At 44.5% G+C, this 20,189-nt stretch overlaps 1 protein-coding gene across 1 annotated transcript; it reads right to left on the reverse strand.

The window, feature by feature from the left end:
- Positions 1-269: 269 nt before the first annotated feature.
- KCTD19 (potassium channel tetramerization domain containing 19) lies at positions 270-19,913 on the reverse strand. Its single transcript, XM_048515337.1, has 16 exons — positions 19,653-19,913; positions 17,660-17,810; positions 16,090-16,281; positions 15,529-15,660; positions 14,269-14,482; positions 12,103-12,263; positions 11,055-11,158; positions 9,749-9,891; positions 6,827-6,910; positions 6,119-6,224; positions 4,651-5,293; positions 3,357-3,548; positions 2,557-2,711; positions 1,893-1,994; positions 1,424-1,530; positions 270-378 (listed from the first exon to the last, which is right to left on the reverse strand). The coding sequence occupies exons 1-16, from the start codon at positions 19,911-19,913 to the stop codon at positions 270-272; spliced, it is 2,856 nt and encodes a 951-aa protein (XP_048371294.1).
- Positions 19,914-20,189: the final 276 nt, after the last annotated feature.

Genomic DNA, 20,189 nt, shown 5'->3' on the forward strand with positions numbered 1-20,189 from the left:
ACACACACGTGTCCTTTGAGGGTGAGATTTGAGTTTGCTCCCATATATTTGTATTTTCATGAACACATGAAGTTTTCTTTTATTTAAGGGGACGCTTGGTCTGTCAAGGTTAGTATTGTCTACTTAGGCCAGTGTTGGCTGTCCAAGGTCTCAGGTAGAGTGCTTTCATATCCCCTACCACCTGGTCCTTTTAGCTGAAGAGGCTGGGAACTAAACCTGGAACATTATGCATGCAACAGAGATGTGCAGGCTGTCCTGCTGAGCCAGAGTCAGAGGCTCCAAGGGGGCCGAGGTGTGTGCGACTCCAAGGGGGCTGAGGTGTGTGCGACGCACGGGCGCGTGCCCACGTGGGGGTATGGCAGGCGGGACAGGAACGTTCTGAGGCGGGATGGGGACAGAAGACGCACCAGTGCACTGGGCGCTTTCCCCCCTTGCTACGCCTCTGACCACAGTCCCTCATGCTCCATGGTCCTCATTGCTGACTTTAATTCTAAGGCCAGTGGCTGGCCATAATCAAGTAGGAAGTAGCAAAGCAAGGATGGATCAGAGAAGGGTAAGTGCGGTTTTGAATTGCACGTTACCATTATGAAGCCTGGTGGGCCTGAGCCAGAGCCGCAATTGTCAATGGACCACATTGCTTTTGCTGCCAAAGTTGACTTATTTAAACTAGGTCACAAATCAGCTCCATCTGAAACAATGACTGGGAAACAAAGTGGGCTATGCTGAGATGCATTGTTCCATGCTTATTCCTCTTCCAGGCAGCCAGGGTGATGTGGGAAAGTGGCCAAATGCGGGGAGCGGGGGTGTCCTGATATCGCCTGCCAGACTCTGGTACTCCCTCAGCTGTGAAAAGACATCCAGCAGAATTTCTGTTCAAAGCTGACCCATCCTGATACAGCAGCTGGGAGCAAAGCAAGAATAAACCCCTGGCCAAAGGGCAGCCTAGTATGAGCACCCTGGTCATACACCCATCTTGAGGAAGAAGGGCATGTCCCTGTGAGTTTCTACCAAAGTTCCTGCTACTGGCAGGAAAGAGAGGGTGTTTGCATCATGATCTTTTGGTGTGTTTATTCCCCAAATGTCCCATTAAGAACCTCCCTCACATTCTCGAAAATGAGGTGGCAGAATTCTGCTTGGGCTACCGGATGTTCTGAAATGGTTTCCCTCTGCTGCATGCAGGGAGCTTTTTATGCAGGGGAGGAGTCAAAAGCGCCCGGCATGCCACAGATTTAGCACAGTCCTTGTCCTGCCACCATATTCCTTGCAGGATGCAGGTTCTTCTATGAAAATGTACTCAAAGGCAGGATTCTCCTAACAGTTTGAAGTGAAATAATCCATGGCCCCTGCAGTAATTGAAACGGAGACAAGAAGCTGCCAAAGTGCTCACAGGGGAGCCTGTCAAAGGCTTAGGCTTTATTAAGACTTCTGTAAATATTTCCCTAAAGCAAAACAAGAGAGTGATCTAAAGTACCCTTTTCTTATCAACTGGCCAACACAACAACTGTACTTCCAGGCAAATGGCAGGGTAAACTGAAAGAGAAACAAGAAACACACTCAACAAGCAGCTGGAAGAGCCCTACTCTGCTCCAAGGTGCCTTCTTGAACCCAAGGCCTAAAGGTGGGGAGTCAGCTAAATTCAAAGTCATGATGACACAAATTACATCAGTAGCAACAGCAGCTCTTTCTTTGGGGTGGAGGGCGTTCGTAAGTTTTTATAAGAGGACAGGAGAGAAATGAACATAATTGCAACCACGTTGCAAGTCACAAGTGGGTTTGACTCCCAGATCTTTGACATCTAATTAGCTAAAGTAACAAGCTGCCAGAACGTAAGGGAAAAAGCCTCCGAAGGGTAGCCCATCCTTCACAACAGTGATGCAATAGCTCAAACTCACCTCAAGCCATTTCAGTAACTTCTCACAGCTGTGACTCTTGGCTTTAAAAGGTGCCACATTCAGTAGGTTGGCCACAAATTCCTTTGCTGTGATCTGCAGGGTCTGAAAGGAAGATGGCCACGGGTCACTGACAAAGGTGAGCTCACAGCTACCTGAAACCCCAGTTTCCTTGTCCCCTCAGAGATCCCACTGAGGACCAGCTGGCTTTGCAGAGGTGTTGAGGACCTGGTTAACCTGCAAGGAGGTGGGGATGCCCCCCCCCCTTTTGGCTAAGCAACCCTCCAAAAGCAGTTGCATGGGTGCCTTAGAGCAGTAGGGGGAGTGTTCTTGAAAACTAATTTGAACTGGAGGTTGTTAAGGATAGGCGTTCACTACTATGCCTTGTGGCTTTCCCAGCTCCTCTGTAAATGCCACAGCAGAAGGAAAAGGGCCCGCACCATGCTGATTAATAGAAATTTTCTTCAGCGTTCCTTCTTGACTTGCCAGAACCAAGCTAGAAGCCTGGGGAAAGTTCTGGCTGGTGGTCCTCATCAGGTTGCAAAGAGACCAGAAGAGCTTGTGTCAAAGTTAGAGATTGGCTGGGGCTTGCTACCCCCCCGCCCCCCCAGCACTGGCATCCTCTGCAAAGATCTCCATCCACTCAAGAGCAGCAATATCTGCTTACCCACAACCTCTGGACAAACAGCTCCACTTGGGCAGTAATTTCCTTGGAGTCCTTCTGCCTTATGGAGTCCAAGATGACATCTGTGAGAAAGCAGTGGCACATCCGGGCATAAAAGATCTCTTCTTGTGACAACGGGAAGCTCAGAAAGACAATGTCTAAGAGGGCAAAGAATTAGAGCTAAGATGGCCTGGAACCATCTTGGCCTCAGCACTTTGAAGCATTTGTGGTGTGTCCAGGGCCACTGCGGGTCAGAAGAAGGTATCCATGCCCATCTCCCCACCACAGTCCACTGCAGCACCGCAGAAGGGGGGTTCCACAAGGAACCTGCCACTACTTTCTGACTGCAAATCCCTGGTGGCAGATATGAGCTAAATTGTATATCTATGTTGACTGTTGGAGTCCCTACCTTCTAATTGGGCCGACTGCAAGGAGAAGCAACGCTGGAACTGTGGGGAAAGAGCAAAGATTCCTCCTGCCCTTGCCTCCAAGCACTGCTTCTCCTCACCGTCTGACCAATTAGAAAATGGGAAAGTTTTGAAAGGACAGCTGAGCCAGCCCAGTCTCTGTAGCCACTGGCAGGGCTGTCCTTTTAAAAATTCCCCCCAGCTTCTAATCAGTCAGATTACGGGGCTTCCACTCCACAATCCTGCTTTCAGAAGCCTGCCTGGAGCTGAATAGAAAGCCAAGTTTTCTTGGAGGAAGGGTTTTTTGTTTTGTTTGTTTGTTCTGTTTTGTTTTGCTATTTTGGAGCAAAGTCTCTGTACCCTTACCCAATGCCCATCTTGGACTGCAAGCCATACCTTTGGCTATCAATTGTGTATGTGCGTTGGCCGGCTGGACACCTTCCCTGTGTGTGCTGTAGAGGGTGCTATCTTCATGAGACATGTACGAACCATCGCCTGCCAAAATTGGAGGGTGTTTGATTTTAAGAATCAATCCCACACTGTCACATGGCTCATCAATGGATGTCTTGATTGGTTCAGAGAATGCTTCTGTGGAGAGAAATGATGCATTTAGTCACAAAGTGGTTGCATCTTGTATTTTGCCTCCTAGTTGCCCTGTTGGAAGAGGGAGGAGAGAGCAATTTGGTCCCCTTCCTCCTCTTGCTGCAGATAAAGTGCTAGATCCTACCTTTAATTTGTTATTAGTATATTTTAAAAGGTCCTTTTTTATTTTGTAATGCCTGCTGACTGTAAGAAACACATTATAAACCAATTTTCAAAAATTCTTCTGTCCCATGGTGTTTCATTCATCTAGCCACAACAACAACTCAGAACTGGCAAACACCAGCGATGAGGAGAAATTTGTGTGGTGTGTGTGTCTATATATATGAGTTTACTAACTATAAAGGGAAGGTTACATGGAAATAAAATAAGAAATTCTTTCTTTCCTGTTACACATCTACATTACTGTACATTTGGTTACATGTTGGTACCTGTCTGCTGTCTCGTGGTCATGGTGGTGGTGGTGTGCTCAAAGAAACAAACTTTAAATTTCAGATGTACATGCTCACTAACATGTAAACAATGGCTATCCAACTGACCAATAGCTAATCAATAGGCCAGGTCATAAACAGTGACTTCAGCAACTCATTTACATCAAACAGTTAACCCTTTGATAACCGAGTTGTGACAGACACTTGCAAAATCCCAACCATTTGTGGATTGTTATTTTATTTATTTCGCTTTTAAACTGAACGAGTTTTTAACTACTCTTATAAGCCACCTTTAACCCTGAGGAAAGACAGGATATAAATGATTTAATAAATATAAATAATTCCTTTCTCTTATTGGACCCTCCTCCCTGACTATGTATTTGACTTGTTGACTTGATTACTTTATAAAAGTATTTCAGACGGCTTTAAAAAATGTTTTTGATTATTCACTGAGGGCCCAGTCAATTACAAAGACAGCATAAAAACACCTTAAATGCATTAAAAAATGTGCTGGATTGAGATTCCCCCACAAGGTCCTGGCCTCCCTGCTTTCTCGGGAAGAAAAGGGGAAGAAGATCAATCCCTTATTTCTGGTGAAGGCTGATAAAATCACCAGATAGCTCATTTACAAGCAGCAAATCTAGGCCATCCACCCTCACCTTCTTCTCTCTCTGCTTGCCTACTCAGCTTCTTGACTGGAACATTTTCTCCCCCAGGGCAGCTCTCTTCCAGGATGGTTGGTCCACCAGCTCTGACCAGTGATCCCTCTGGAGCTGCGGTGCCTGAGAAGCAGCAGCTAATGCTTGTCAAGTATTGTTGAACTCTTGGTGCAGCTCCGAGAACAAGGCCAGTCACAGGGAGTTCAGAAGCGGTAATGATGGTGGGACTAGCTGGTGGCAGTTTGCAGGGAGCTGCACTTTCAGGGTCTCCGCCAGGAGGCCCTCCATCAGCCCTGACACTATCAGACGCAGGTGCTTGTGGGGCTTCATAGCGTTTGCAGTTTGCCATATCCCAGCCCTGCACCAAGGAAATGAGTCTCTGGATGGGAGTGTCTCTGCAATCAGACTTCTTGGATAAATTGCCTTTTGCCCCTTTTTTCCTCGGGGGGCTTCCTGGCTGTCTGCACCCACAAGAGTTTTCCCACAAATCTGTGGCCTGACAACACCCTTCCCAGCTGCTTCTTCGTTTCCCTCCCTTGATTGGGGAAATACGTGTGTATTTGTCCTTCTCCTGGTCGCTCTCTTCCGTCTCCTGTGTTTCTCTGGTCATGCTCCAGTTTACATTCTTGATAATATAAGAATGCTTCAAAAGGAGAAAAAAGAGGGCAATTTTTTAAAAAGCCAAGATGCATTTACTCAATACAAGTTTTTAGCCGATTTTATTGATCAGAGTTTCTCCGAGAAATTCTAGGAATTGTATGGGGGCAGGGAGGGGGGTTTGGTTGAAGAGATTTCTGTAATGGAGAATTCACAGAACTGCAGTTTCCATAAGTCTCTGGGAGGAAAGCTGTGATTTAAATAGTTCAGATATTGAGAACTTGATGTAAGCCACTTAAGTACCCAGGTTAAGATGTGCTCTGCATTTTCACATGACGGAATGTCATCTCATTAAGAGCCTTCTACTGACTCACACCCATTCTCATGTTCCCACTCCAGGCATTCCACCACTTTCCAAGCCTCCCTGTTTCCTGGTCAAACATGCAGAGTGTTCAAAACATTTGATGTTCTAATCTAAGGGATACTACTAATAATCAGCTGCATAAAGGAAAGAAAATCCTTCTGGACTGGTCCGTTTCAGGCAGTTGGTAAGCAGGTCACATTGTGGGAACCCTTTGCAGCCAGAAAGCTAGCCTGCTAATGGAAAGGCCGCCTTCAATGCTGGGAGTTTCTTCTTTGGGAGATCACCTATCAGCCTCATCACCTGCAGCCTGAAGTGCGTCAACCCAGGAAACGCTTTGTCATTCTTCCTCAAATCAGGGCACTGTGAATAGGCTCTCTGTTTGGAGAATATTTCTCTACTAAGGAAAGAGGGTAGTATAGACAGGGTCTTGGCCCTCACAAATTAATACTTGGGTGGGACCAGGCTTTTCCTACATACATAAGGACACAGAAAGGGATGTACCTGTACATCTCGAGCATCTTCAATCAATCCTTTCTCTTTCTCTGACACTACAGGTTCAAGACTTTTAAATGGGAAAGCTACACTGTGGGTTTCTTGTTGTTTTACCCATATTCTGCAAAGCAATACAGATCACAAATTCAGCAATATGCAACAAGCCAGCTTGTGCTGTCATTCCTCTGGATATTGTCTGTGTTGGGGGGGGGAAAAGAGCAGGGCTAATCTTTTCCTATTAATGAGTCAGGACAGGAGAGGTAGGTGGTTGTCTCTGCGACAGCAAAAATTGACATGTCACTTGGCAGGAATGGAAGCAGGAATGGAAGCAGGAGGCTGTGTTATTAGTTCCCCAACAGAACTAATGACCAGAAATTAATTAGCGCTAGTATGGGATGGCGCGGGCTATCACAAGTGCACATCTTGCTTCTGCCATAAATTGACAGGTGGCCTCAGGTAAACTACTCCCTATAATACTGGCCTACTTTGCAGGGATGATGATGACTTGCATCTTGAAGGGCCCTGGACTCTTTCATACTTGAGAAGCACTATTCTGGAGGCAAGTGGTTTGGCACGGGCCCTGCAGCTTTTGGCAATTCTGTTCCCCATTTCCTGTAATCCGTCTGCCTGTTCCTGCGCATCCCTGTTGCAAGTGCTTTCCCATCCATCATTCAATCTACTGGTGTTTGTTTTTTGAGGAGGAAACAGAACATAAAGCTTTACCTGTATGTGTCACACTGGGAAAGGGCTTCCGCAAGAGAAGGGATCTGGTATTCTACCACTTCCTGGCACAGAAGAGGCCATTCTCTACAAAATCAAATTCAAAACATAGCCATTGAGATCCACTGTGCGCAAATCCAAATCCAAAATCTTTATTAGGCATAAAACCGGTGCGTGTCAAGAATTCCAAATACAATAAGGAGATCATTATTGTGCAACTTGCAGTACACAGAGTAAAAATATAGCAACAGCTTCAGAGATTTCAACATTAGAGTTATTTAGAAGCTTAGCCATTTTTATTTTATCAGAAAGGAGCATAAATCCTGTTGGTAATACAGTTCTCAAATCAGTTCTGATGTTGTATTTTGAACAGTGAAGCAGAATATGAGACAGTGTATCAGTTGTATCAGGACAAAATCGACAGCAATGCTCATTTTGTGGAATACTAGAGAAGCGACCTTGAACAAACTCTCTGTTAAATTGTACCCCCACCCCTACCACCCAAAAAGGGCATTTCATGTATTGGTCCTAAACGTGATTACTTTTTAACATTCAAATAAGGCACCTTATTTAAGTTGGGGGCTGCTACTGCCATCTTCTGGTTAGAGAATCTTCAATGAGCTATGAGGCCTCCACGGAAAACACTCCTGCAGTGTGTGAGTGAGAAAGGGCCTTGGACAGCTGGATCCAGATTGAGCTGGGGATAAATGGAAGGCTCACACTAGCAGAACAGTGTGCATGCAAGGACAGGCAGTCAATCAGCCTCTGTGTGCTTATAACAGGCTTGACCAATTCAGAGGCTTCATACCGCTCCTGTGCCCCACAAAGCTTAAGCGCCCATGCCACAGCAGTTTGCCAAGCCCAAGCATGTGACTTGTTTAGAGAGAGGTTTCTTTCTTTCCATAGTTCTCTCTTAAACCTAGCCTTCCTCTGACAACTAATGCAACATGTCCCACAGTGCAACTCATTCTGAGCCTATATTTGAATACCAGCCATTCTAATTTATCCACCCTGGCTATAGGTAGGATCCAGCCAGCTTTTTCATTCTCTCTGACCCAGCTCGCCTCTTTATGCAGTCCCCGTTCCTCGTGGCTTTGAAACATATAGGTCCCATGATGCCCAGCACAGCTTTTTTAGTGGTCAGAACCAAAACCACCTTCAGGACCACCTTCAATTTTAGAAAAATGACTTGGCTACGACCTTAATTCATTGATTTTTCTCCCCCATGACCATTCTCTCTTATATTTCGCCATGAAATTGGAAATAAGATTAGTTGTCAAGTGGTGGAACTTCAACAGCCAGGAAATGTTAACAATTAACTCCCCCCCCCCCCCACAATTGCTCTAATTCCCCAAGTTTATCCTGCTTAGTATATCTTGGGAAACTCCTGAGGTTTCCAAATTGCCTGGCCGTGAAAACATTCATGTAGAATCCAATAGGCTGCTTATACTCTCATAAAGAGAAAAGCATAATGAACTTTTTTTTAAAAAAGACACCCAGTACTCCATGTTGCTACATGTGAAGACCTCTTACAAAAAAGAGTAGATTTCCACTACAGTCCCAAAGCACATGGCCAAGAATGGCTTCTCCAGTAACATGGACCCTACATAGCAACAATTTAAATCCTTCTTGCAAAAGCCTTAGATGAGAAGATGGCATAGTGTCAGACAAGGACGCGGGAAACCCGGGACTGAATCCTCACTCTGTCATACAAGCTCCCTAGGAAACCTTGGGCCAAACTCTCTCTCGTAGTCCAACCTGCCTCACAGGGTTACCGGTGTAGGGATAATATGGAGATGGGAATGTTATAAGCTGTTTCAGATCCCCATTGGGAATAAAAACAGGGCACACTATAACCATTGAAAGTAAATAAATAATGTGACCTTGAAATAACATTTTCTGCTCCATCAAGCAACATTTATTATTCAGAAAATACACTTGGATCATTCTTCCTGCTCTCTTTCCCTGATGTATCTGTGTGCTTCATATTTAACTGTGTCTCCGTGAGTCTGCTGTCCACTTTGAGACCACATCCCTTTGAGGAATTAAAAAGGCAAAGTACTCTCTGTGTGGTGGGGAGTGCAGGCAACAAGAGAAAAATGTGTTTTGAGTCAGGTGACCTTCAGATATATTTGGCAGCCCCAGCAAATGCCTGACTTCATCGCCTCTGTGATCTTGTGTGTTTCATCAAGAATTTTGCTGGTGATGAGACTGGTGTAGCACTTGACCCCACAAAATCCAGCAGCAACTTCTTTTTGTAATTTTGGCCTTGGTGTTCCTGGAACGATTTCCTGATAGGGTTCATGGCAATGTATTTGTCATGAGCCAGCCCCTGGAAGATGAGGAAGCCAGACAATACCATAGATCAGGAGCTATATCCTCTAGAGGAGTGGCAAGCAGCCGAGCCAAGCCCCTGCCTGACAGCCAGGCTGAGCCAGATGTAGTGCAGCTGGGAGAGCCTTCAGCAGCCCCAGACAAGCTAAGTGATAAGCCAGCCACACAAAGAAGGCAAAGGCAGAGACAGTAGCACAGTAATAAAAGGAGACGTGCCTGCATTGCAGTTCGATATGGCAAAAGGCTCTGAGAGCTAGAAACAGAAACATCTGAGGAAGACTGAGACTGAGTCCCTGCAGGATCCTGGCCTCATTAGCAAAGACATCCTATAAAAATCCTGTCTTGGGCTTGACTGTCTGGGTACAAGTGCACTTCCTGGTGAGCTCCATGTACCTGTTGTTCTGCTGAACTCCAGCTCTCAACCTGCCTGACCTCATCCCTCTGGACTGTCTGACTATGCCTTTGCTTGCTGGACTGCCTGACAGTGCCCTAGTTAACACTGGCCAGCAGCACAATATCCTTGGTCCTCCTGAGCAAAGAAATGCTCTGTCAACATCTCAAATAGTAGCCCAAGGGATAATTTTCACTCACTTAAATTCTGAGGGCAAGAAGAGCTTTCCAAGCCTAAGGAAGTTGAGGATGTGTCGAAACATATGGCCGTCTCCATGGATGAAGAGACTCTGACCATGAACAATCCAATAGACTTTACTATAATTCAACAGCAACTCCGGAAACTGGTGGAAAAGAAAAACAAGGCCTTGAGGATGACTCTGTTGGAAAAGCAGAGTCCTTTCTAACCAATACTTTCCCACAAACTCTTTCCCCATAATGAAAAAATTCCTTTAGCAAAGGGAAATTAATGGTAGCTGACATATTGATTTATGAAGTGCCTGATGTCACAGGAGAAATCCTTTGGCTCTCTTGCCTGCTTCATTAACATACACATCATAAGCCTGCTAGCTTGGCAGACTGAAGGCCAGATTAAAAAATAATAATCTGCAACCTTTTGCCTGTCTTGCAAAGTGATTTTAGGTTAACCTCTGAACATTCAGGGAGTGATCAATATGTGTTTAACAGACCCAATTATACTTTTTTTGGACACAGATATCAGTGGATTCACGTTGAAAATCTTATAAAGCAGTGTTTGCGCAATAAAGAGGCAGAGGCAGTTGCTTACTGAAAAATAGAGTTTACTATCTATAAAAGAAGGAAGGGGTAACTTGGAAGTAAAAACAAGTAATATATTTCTAAGTAGCTAGCTCCTTCAGCTAGCTGCTGCTTGACTATCACATGGCTAACAAACTACTAGAGAGCATGTGCAGAGAGTAACAAAGATTATATACCTATTGTCTACGTGCAGACCTGCATGTATCTCATGCTGGGTCTAATTAATAGAGGTCAATTTAATTACCTGATCACTGACTTGAAATAAATTACCTGATCACTGACAAGAGGTCACCTGATCACTGACTAATTAGAATGCACAACATTAACGCCTTCATTACTGGATTGTGTGACTGGCACTTGCCAAATCACATCAATTCATTTATGCTAGAGCTGTAAGGAAAGTTATAAGGATCAACAGCCTGACAGGGCAACTTGAAAAGCTCTTTGAAATGCATCGTAGGAAAGGGATATTTGACTGTCTCTCACCTAAACAAAAGAAGTGTCAGAGGGTGGTCATGTTGGCCTGCAGTAGAAGAGTTAGCTTTGAGGCCCGCAGCACCTTAGATTAACAAGATTTTCAAGAAATAAGCTTTCTTCTGCAATATGCCCATTTTCAGAGCTATTTGATGAGGGAAGTTATATTTTTCTATAACAATTGAATTGGCCATCAGATTCATGCTCATGAGGCAAGCTACAAAAAGATCCTGCGAACTTACGGAGGAATTTGTACCTTCAATAACGTTTGCAAGTATGTCGCATACCAATGGCTTCCCACATACACTTTGACAATGTGATGGAGTGAAAAGGCTGTGATTTCTGCTGCCCAGTTTGCATCTAAAAGACACAGTTCCAAAATAAATACCAAAAGGCCAAGAACAAATTTAGGACCAAAAAATCAATTATAAACATTATATAAATACTATACTATACATACAAGCACATATAAACACACACATATACTATAGAATATATAAATACTATACATATACACATTATAGAATATATATAAATGTTTATTGCCAGTTAAAAACTACAACACAAATGGGACCCTTAATAGGCTACATTACAACCATATTTCCACATACATCTTTAATACAAATAGACATAAACAATCAAGTTTTCAACCCCAACCAAATGCATTTCAGTCAAATAGCCTTCCTCGGTGGTCAAAAATTAAGCAAGGCCCAAATGTTAAATATTCCAAGTTGCACAGATACAGAATATGATATATGTTGAAACTTTTACAACATTAAGGTGTGGGTTTATTTATTTATTCCCTGGAGGTGTCAGGGTGGTTTACAAGATTAAAAACAACCATAAAAACAACAGTTAAAACATCAACATATAAAACAATAATAAAACTATAGTAATACCCTCCCACATACCCTCACCTACCCCAGACTGGCAGCCTCCAGAGGTGGCATGGGGGGGTCAAAGGCCAAAGACCTGGGTGAATAGGAAGGTCTTCGCTAGATGCTGAAATCCATAAAATGTTGGTGCCTGGTGAGTTTTCATGGGTAGACTATTCCATAGAAAACCCTCCCACGTACTCCCTCCACCAGGACCTTGATGGGGAAGGGACCATGAGGAGAGCCTCCAACTGTCATCTGAAACTTGTGTACTGATACACCAGTTGGGAAAAAATAGTATTTAGTTTGTAACAGCCCCTGATTCAAACAGACAGGACTTCACTCAACTCTTCTGTTGAAGTTGGCAGTCACTTTTCAAGGCACAGAACTCATCCCATTAAAAGTCAAGAAAAAGAGCAACAGGCTTACCTTTTCCCATGATATCTGTCAGTGTCTTTTGTTTTAGATATGTTTTCAAAGCATCCTTCATGGGTTGATAGGTGATGTCCATTTGATCCAAATAGGCACAGAGTTCAGGAAGCTCAGACATACTTCGGGTCAGAGGGAGCTTGGAAGTACCTAACCAATTCCTTTGAAATCAAACAGAAAATAATTTACAAGTAATCAATTACTATTTCATATTGTGTATTCTTTCTGAAAGCATCCCTTCCTACCTGTACAGGGACTGTTTCTAAGAAGACGCTTGCTGGATCAGACCAGTGGTCCATTTTGTTCAGAATCCTATCTGACATAATGGCTAACAGTTCCTCTGTACGGTGGCCAACAATGACACAGAGGCCAAAGCTGCCCCCCATATTGCCTTCTAGAACTGGGATTCAGCAGTTTATTGCTGATGTTGATGGAAGCCCCAGTTCTCGAAGCTTCACAAGACTGAGGTACAAGCCCTACAAAGGGATTCTACATTTTATTTAATGTGAAAAACCTTTCTGTTTGGATGTAATTCCTGATCCTTAGAAATGCTGCACCAACAAATGAATGCCAAGACAGACTGAGCCAGCAGCTGGAGCAGCATGTTACATACACAACACCACTATTACATGTAACAGCACAAAAGTCAAGTGTTCTTGACATTTCTGCTCAGCTATTCCTGGCTTGATTGTCCTACACCTGATCTTCTTCTGATCAAGTCCAGTTCTCCTGAGTCTGTTCACTCTCATCCTTCTTCCCCTCAGCACCTTTTCCCCACTTTTATCTCCCTATATTACCCAGTGTCTCAGTGTCTTCCCAGTCTTCCTCCTTTGACTCTTGGGCAGCTCTCTGTTGTCAAAGCTCGCTCATAATGATTTTTGCTTCTCCTTCCCCTCCTCCTGTTTTTAATTGTTTCGCTATCCTGTTTTCTTCCCCATCCATTCCTAATTTTTTTGGATGAGCTTATTGTATGTTTTGCTTCTTCTGAACCCAACTTGTCTATTTCATACCATTTTACCTTATTAAGATGTCTCTTTTCTACTGCTCTTCCCTTTTTGATTCTCCTATATAAAGGGGAAGACCTGTGTAAGCCTCTTACCTTAAAAACCCTACAGGGTCACCTTTATCTAGACCAGTTATTTCCAATATATGCTTTCTTTGCTGTTACTAGATCTTTATCAATCATGTTTTTGTTTCTGTTATTTTACCAAATTTGCTTGCCTTTTTATTTCTCCTGTTTATCTGCTTGAGAAATCACTTACAGTGCAATCCTAAGAGCAAGGACTTAGAAGGGAGTTTCTCTGCTTCACATGGCACTGTGAGTTACTTTTCTGTTCTTCTTATCTTCAGCTTTGTAATACTAGTGATCGTTCTACTCTTCTCTTTGCCATAATGTTCTAAAGAATTTTTGTGCCTAAAAGCTAGTTCAGGTTTCCCAAATGAAGCTGTGCAGAGGCCCAGAGCACAACGCACAGAGTCTACGAAGAAGAAGTGGGAAAGAAGTAGGTGCACAATCAAAGCCTACAGTAGCAGACTAAAGTCTCCCGAGAGTGGCAAAGCCAGGCAATCTGATTAAAGTTTCCTTGATACGCTGTGACTTGGCAAAGTCAGATCTGACCATGGTAGGAGACGGGAAGAAGTAGCAAAAGGATGGGACTCTACATTTGTTGAAAGAATGAGACAGCGCCGTAGAGAAGAGACATGTCCTACCAATAGAAGAAAAATGTTTCTGTCTCAGAGGAAAGGAGAATATGGACTACATCCCTGGCCAGACAAAATGTTGTATATAGGACTGCCAACTTCCAGGTGGTACCTGGAGATTTTCCTATTAGAAGAAGAGTTTGGATTTATATCCCCCCTCTCTCTCCTGTAGGAGACTCAAAGGGGCTTACAATCCCCTTTCCCTTCCCCCCTCATAACAAATACCCTGTGAGGTAGGCGGGGCTGAGAGAGTTCAGAAGAACTGTGACTAACCCAAGGTCACCCAGCTGGTTTGTGTTGGAGTGCACAGGCTAATCTGAATTCCCTAGGTAAGCCCCCACAGCTCAAGCAGCAGAGCGGGGAATGAAACCCAGTTCCTCCAAGTTAAAATGCGCCTGCTCTTAACCACTACGCCACTGCTCTTCCTCAAAATCAGTGCAACCTAAATTACAAATAAAGACATACATGACATGCTGAAAAAGAACTCCATTTCCTGATATGTAAAGCTTGTTCCCATCCAGGGTGCTTTCTATATGGAGCTGTCCCAAAGCTGAATCAGGATATTTGACCAAGAGACCAAGCACCATTGGGTACAAAGGGAGGCTGGCTGCTTCTTGCTGCTTTCGTCCTGTGCTTTTCACAAAGCCTTGCAAACCAGATGATCCCTCCTGGTAGGCCTCTGGAAAACAAAAGGTCATCATCAACAACATCAACCAATAAAGAATTGTTATCTTACATTACATTATCTCCATTGGATCTAATCTAGTGAAATATCCCACAGCCCAAATTATTGGTGTGTGTTTTTAAAGACCCTGTAAATTCAAGACCACTAAGATTAAACCTTAAAATCAATCCTGAAGGATGATGACGTACAAGAAACAAAATTATAACATTTCCAAGTAGCCTAATGATAAGATTTTACAATGTCATATTATTGCTCATTTTGGACATTTATTTTGCAATGTGTCTTATTACCTGCTAGATCTAAGGGCCTACTATATGTCACATTTTTAATTAATTGGATCCAGGTTCCCAGTTGGGTTCTGAATTATGGCTGGGAGGGCTTGTGCTCCTGCCTTTCTTCCCCGTACTGTTTGTCTGTAGCCCAGTTGGACTCCTGAAGATGTTAAAAATACCTTTCTCACTGCTGTGTGACTGCACATGTAGCCAGAGATAAGAGGTGAAATGCCCCCACCCCACCGCTACATTTTCCACTGCAGAAGCAGAATATAAGGGGCACTCAAAGTTCCTTTTTCCTTCTCACAGTACAAACTTGCAGGGTTGAGTGACTGAGCACTTTTTAGGGTGATTTCCCCCAATGTATATCTGAGTCTAGTCCAGAGGTGTACAACCTATAGGAACATGGGGGTCACCCATGTGCCCAGGCGCACACCTTTTGGTCACTGTGGGGGGGTGCGTTTGCCCTCCCCAGGCCCTGCTGGCCTGCATGGAGCCCGGGGGCGGGGCTTGACCTGCACGGAGCCCTGAGGGAGGGACTAGGCAGTGGGCGGCCCCACCCCTGAGCCCTGTCCCCCGAGTGCGTGGGGGTGTGGGGTGTGGGACACCCAGAGAAGGGGTTGTCCCTGGGTGCCATTTCCCCCAATACGCCTCTGATCTGGTCACACAGCCAAGACCCAGCACATCAAGAGTATCATATAGCCCTTAAAGGGATCCTTTTTTTACTCGGAAAGGTAGATTACACTGAAAATGCAAAAAGAACTGCACCAGGCTGACTCCTGTAGATCTTCACAGCTTCTATAAGCTCAGGGATTCCCAGTTCTTCAGCCTCAGCCTCCAGAACATCCATGTTGGAGAAGTTTTCAGGCAAATAAATCTTCCCTGAGCGTAGAAAATTAGCTGGGATAGAGTAGGGTGGGGGTTAAACAGAGAGAAAGAAAGAGAACCATAATGAAACAAGATATTGAGGTTCTTGTCATTTTATTTCATGTCATCCTATTGAACTCAGATAGTTTCAGCAGAAAAAAAAGCACCAGAGATTCCTCAAAACACATTTGCAACAGAAGAGTTACATGGCATATAGTGGAAACTCTGCTGGGGAGACGGGGGCAGCAAACCATAAATAACTCTGTATCCTAAAAATGCTACCACAGAAATTATGCATAACAAACAAGGCATATATGTTCATTCCCAGGACCACATAGGGAAGTTAAGACTCCTACAGTTTAAAAATGAGTGGGGAACATAGTCACAATGTGTCTTCTTTCACTGTATTCTGCAATTCTGCAATCTTCAACATCCTATGTGCTTTCCCAAGAAAACATTTACCTATGAAACGGAATGCGCTGCCTTCACATTCTATCAGGACCGAATTTTCAGACAACCACAATAAATTGTCATCATTAACCAGCGAAGGGTATTGTTCAACCAAGCCAAGTGGTAGAAAACAATAATGGACTTCTTCTTCAGTATCTAGTAATGGAGTGTCCATTAATCCAAGAGGAGCTTTCTCGTGTAAGCCTAACAGGGAGAAAAAGCAAATCTTAGCAGGAAACCTGGGCTAGAAGACGGATGATCAGAAGTCTGAACTGCAAGTTTTGAGATTATCTGATTATTGTGGGTTAGGATTAGACTGGGAAAACAACACTCAGCTGGTACAAATCTGTGGTGGGAGACATAAAGCTGATCCTCCAGACTGAATTAATCAGCCCGAGCAATTGGCTGCTATTGCACAGACTGTCCTCATCCAGGGTCCTGTTGGTTTTGACCTTATCCCTGCTCTGCTGTATCTTGCGATCTTCAGGATCACTGGATTTGTTGCCCATTTTTGACCTACTATGTACCAACCCTTGATTGGATGTCAGATCCTTCCATCCTACCCAATCTGTCTATCTGCCTGATGTTTAGCCAGTCCTAAGCTGAGCACGGATACGGATTCAGCATTCTCAGCCGCAGAATGATTCTTATTGACCGGACTGGTGCTGGATGTATGAAGTCTGGATCGCTGTGGGCCAAGCCAGTTTGTCCCTGGGCACTGATGCCTCTTCCTTGCTCCTCAGGTGTCAAAGGAGAGTGGCAAAGTCAGTTAAACTTGCTTTATCAGCAATGTTGAGTTTGTTGCATAAACATCCAAACTTTCATTAGAGACTGATCAAATACACAGTGTCAAAACTGCTCCAGGGGACTTTTAAAAAGATTCACAAATATCAACCATAAACCAATTATACTGATATATTTCGAGGGAATGAAAAGAAATGGCCCTCAAATCAAGAGTGTGGCAGGTGCAAAAGAAATATGCCGAAATCCCTGCAAGGGGAAATTTGCTGGCACGTAATTTGCAATGCACACACACTATTAAATATGCAAAATGTTTTACAATTTTACCCTGGGAGATCTGTGATTGTAATTATAGTTGACATTTGTGTAGGGCACGGAGAACCTGATGTTTAAAGAAAGTAAACGGCCCTGATCTATTCAAAAAGCCACTAACAGGGTGAAGTTGGATTGGAACTCAACCTCAGCATTTTGTTCATTGGTCAGATTGGATGGATGGAGACAGTGGCAGTTTTCAAAAGCCAGTGGACCTTTTCTCTAACAATAGGAAAAGTGGCTTGCCATTTTGGCTCTGACCATAGGTAATTACTAACAGCATATTTACCAGTAGTCAGTCACAAGCCTTTATTGGCATAAAATAAACATACAAAATCAGCATACAAAATTTGCCCATTATTGCTCACAATTATAGACACTGGTACTAAAATACTAAATACTAAAATATATACATGGTCCTTCTGTAACTATAGGACATTCCTTCAGCTAAGTTAACTCACTTAAACGTCATCGGATACTGACAGAAGCTAGCAAAATTACTGCTGGCTATATGTGGTCATATATTTACCAGTAAATGCCAGACTTTTCAGAGGAAATTCGGATGGCTTGTTGATACATTTCCGTGTTCTCCAGTAATTCATAGATGCTCTTTCAGCTATTGGTATATCAGCAGGTCGGATGCGTAAATTGTGTTTTCCTTCCTTCAAATTGTCTAAAGTCTGTTCGGGCATACAAACAGTTCTTCAGCATGCATAATGCTCTTAACAGGACACTGAAATATATGCATGTAACCAGTGGTGTACCTGCAGAAAATGGCGCCTGGGGCAAGTACTGAAACTGCGCCCTCCCCCAAAATTGCACACACACCCCAAAGTTGCACCCCGGTGGAGGGGTGGAGGGAAAGGATGCCTTCAACTGCAGCCTACCTTTCCAAAGCATTCTTGTAGGAGAGGAGAGGGTCAGCCAAGCTAAGCCCCTCTGACCACTCACTGTCAGGCAGTGGCTGTCCCTGCACAGTGCCTCAAAGAGCAGCAGTTGTGAGTGTAGCAGAGCACCAGCCCGCTGCCCATCAGCAACAGTGCTCCCAGGCAGAGCAGCCAGGTGAGGCCAGCCGTAGCAGCACTGGCTTGAGCAGAGCCCACCCACTGGCCAGGGAGCATGCCAGCCAGGGAAGAGGTGGGCCAGCAGGTGAGCAGCAGCAGCCCGGAGCAGCGGGCAGGCAGAGGCTGGGGGGTGGGGCTGCAGGAGGAGAGGAGGCAGTGGCAGCAAGCAGTGCAAAGCAGCTCTCGAAGTGGGGGGAAGGGGCAGCCAAATGTGCCCCCCACATGACACTCGCAAGTGGCGCCTGGGGTGTCAGCACCCTCTGTCCATACCTCCCTTTCGGGTATGCCACTGTGCATAACAGTGCTTTGGTCTTACTAATAAACCACAGAATCCCTGAAAGAAAGAAGAGGGGGAATTACAAATTATTTACAAAGTAATTAAAATATATCAGTAATCACAGAATGAATGGATATTCTGAGTTCAAAACTTTTCATAGTTGCAGTTGGGCAATGCACTTGACCTTCTGGAACTCTTGATCCTAATCAGTCACCGCACATGTAAGAGTTGAGGAAAAACAACGTGGAGTTCAGAGTGGGGTGGGCCCGTTCAGTGCTGGACTCAGCTTGCTCTGGTCCAGCTTTAAACAGCAGGCTTCGAGTCTTCAGTTTAAAGCTTGACCCAAGCCATGCTGAGCACAGGATTGAACTGAGAAGCTGGCTGATTGGATCCAGCATTATACTGTTAGCTCCACACAACGCCCCCAAGCTCCACTTGACTGGAGGAGCTTAGGGTGGGGCGACCCTTCGGCTGGTTGGCTCAGAGTTCAGCTGTGTCCCTGTTCCCAAACTCTGCATGGAGTTTGGGTGGGAGCACAGTTGGAAGTGGGCAGCTTGGCAACACACTCCTCCATGTGACCTGGCCAAGTGGCACCCAGAGCTCCAGCCCACCCACGCCTCTGCTGCTGGCTGCACCTTGGGAGAAGAAATGGTCACTGTAGGGAAAATGGATGCTGTTTGGGCAGTCCAAACTTTCCTGCCCACATGGCAGCCATACAGGCATTTTCCCCAAAGCTTCAGAGCAAAGCAGTTGTGGGAAAAATCAAATAATAGCCATGGACATCCCAGGAAGTACATGAATGGACTATGATTCTGTGGGGAAGCAGGGAAAAATAATCTACTTCCTGAGAATGGTAACCTGTGTGGAAATTGCCAGAAGCTTGCTTAGCAAGTGAAACTTTATCATGGCACAAAGATACACATGATCTTCCCACTAAAAGTTGGTCACACTAACTGGGAGGACAGTTTGTGGTCCTGGCCCAGCTGCTGACCTAGGATTTGGAGCTCAGTACTGAAAGATGCTTGCCCCTTACTGTCCTGGGGTCTGGAAAGAAGATACTGCTGAATTCTGCCATTTGTATGTTGACATCAGCATAGCCCCTCCTGGATTTCACCAGACTTTTGCCATCTTTTAATACTTTGTGTGTATTATTGCAGAGCAGCAACAAAATGAGTCAGTACCTGCAAGAGTGGTATCAGCTGCAGAAACAGTGCCTGCTCATATAAGAGGTTCAGTTCAGCACAGCTAGAGAAAGAGAGTTTGGATGTGTGCAAGTAATAATGGACGTGTCTGAAGATGTATCCATCTCGATCAATAAATAACCTTGGGTTATCATTCTCCGTCAGGGCTGAAGCCTCTTTCCAGAGCAGGGAATCTGGAAACTGGGCCACTTTGATTTTTGGAACCGAGAAACACCAGCCACCAACGTTAAAATGAACCATCTCTTCTTCAGAGAATCCATTAATGATTTCTGGCTCTTCCTAATTGGGAAAAGAGAAAAAAAAAAGAGAAAAGAAAAAAGCAGGGATTTCCATTAAAAAAACATTTGTGAGCCCTATTACAATGTATGTGTGCAGAGGGAGGGGGGGCAAAGACATACTTCTTCCTTTTTCTTTTCAAGAACCCTCCCCATAGGTAGTCCAGTACAGACAACAGCTGAGGTGTGCCACATTCTGTTCCGACGGGGCAGCCCATTCTCTTCTTTTTCTGTACCCTTT

The sequence above is a fragment of the Sphaerodactylus townsendi genome, linkage group LG14, assembly GCF_021028975.2.
Source record: "Sphaerodactylus townsendi isolate TG3544 linkage group LG14, MPM_Stown_v2.3, whole genome shotgun sequence".
Lineage (NCBI taxonomy): Eukaryota > Metazoa > Chordata > Lepidosauria > Squamata > Sphaerodactylidae > Sphaerodactylus > Sphaerodactylus townsendi.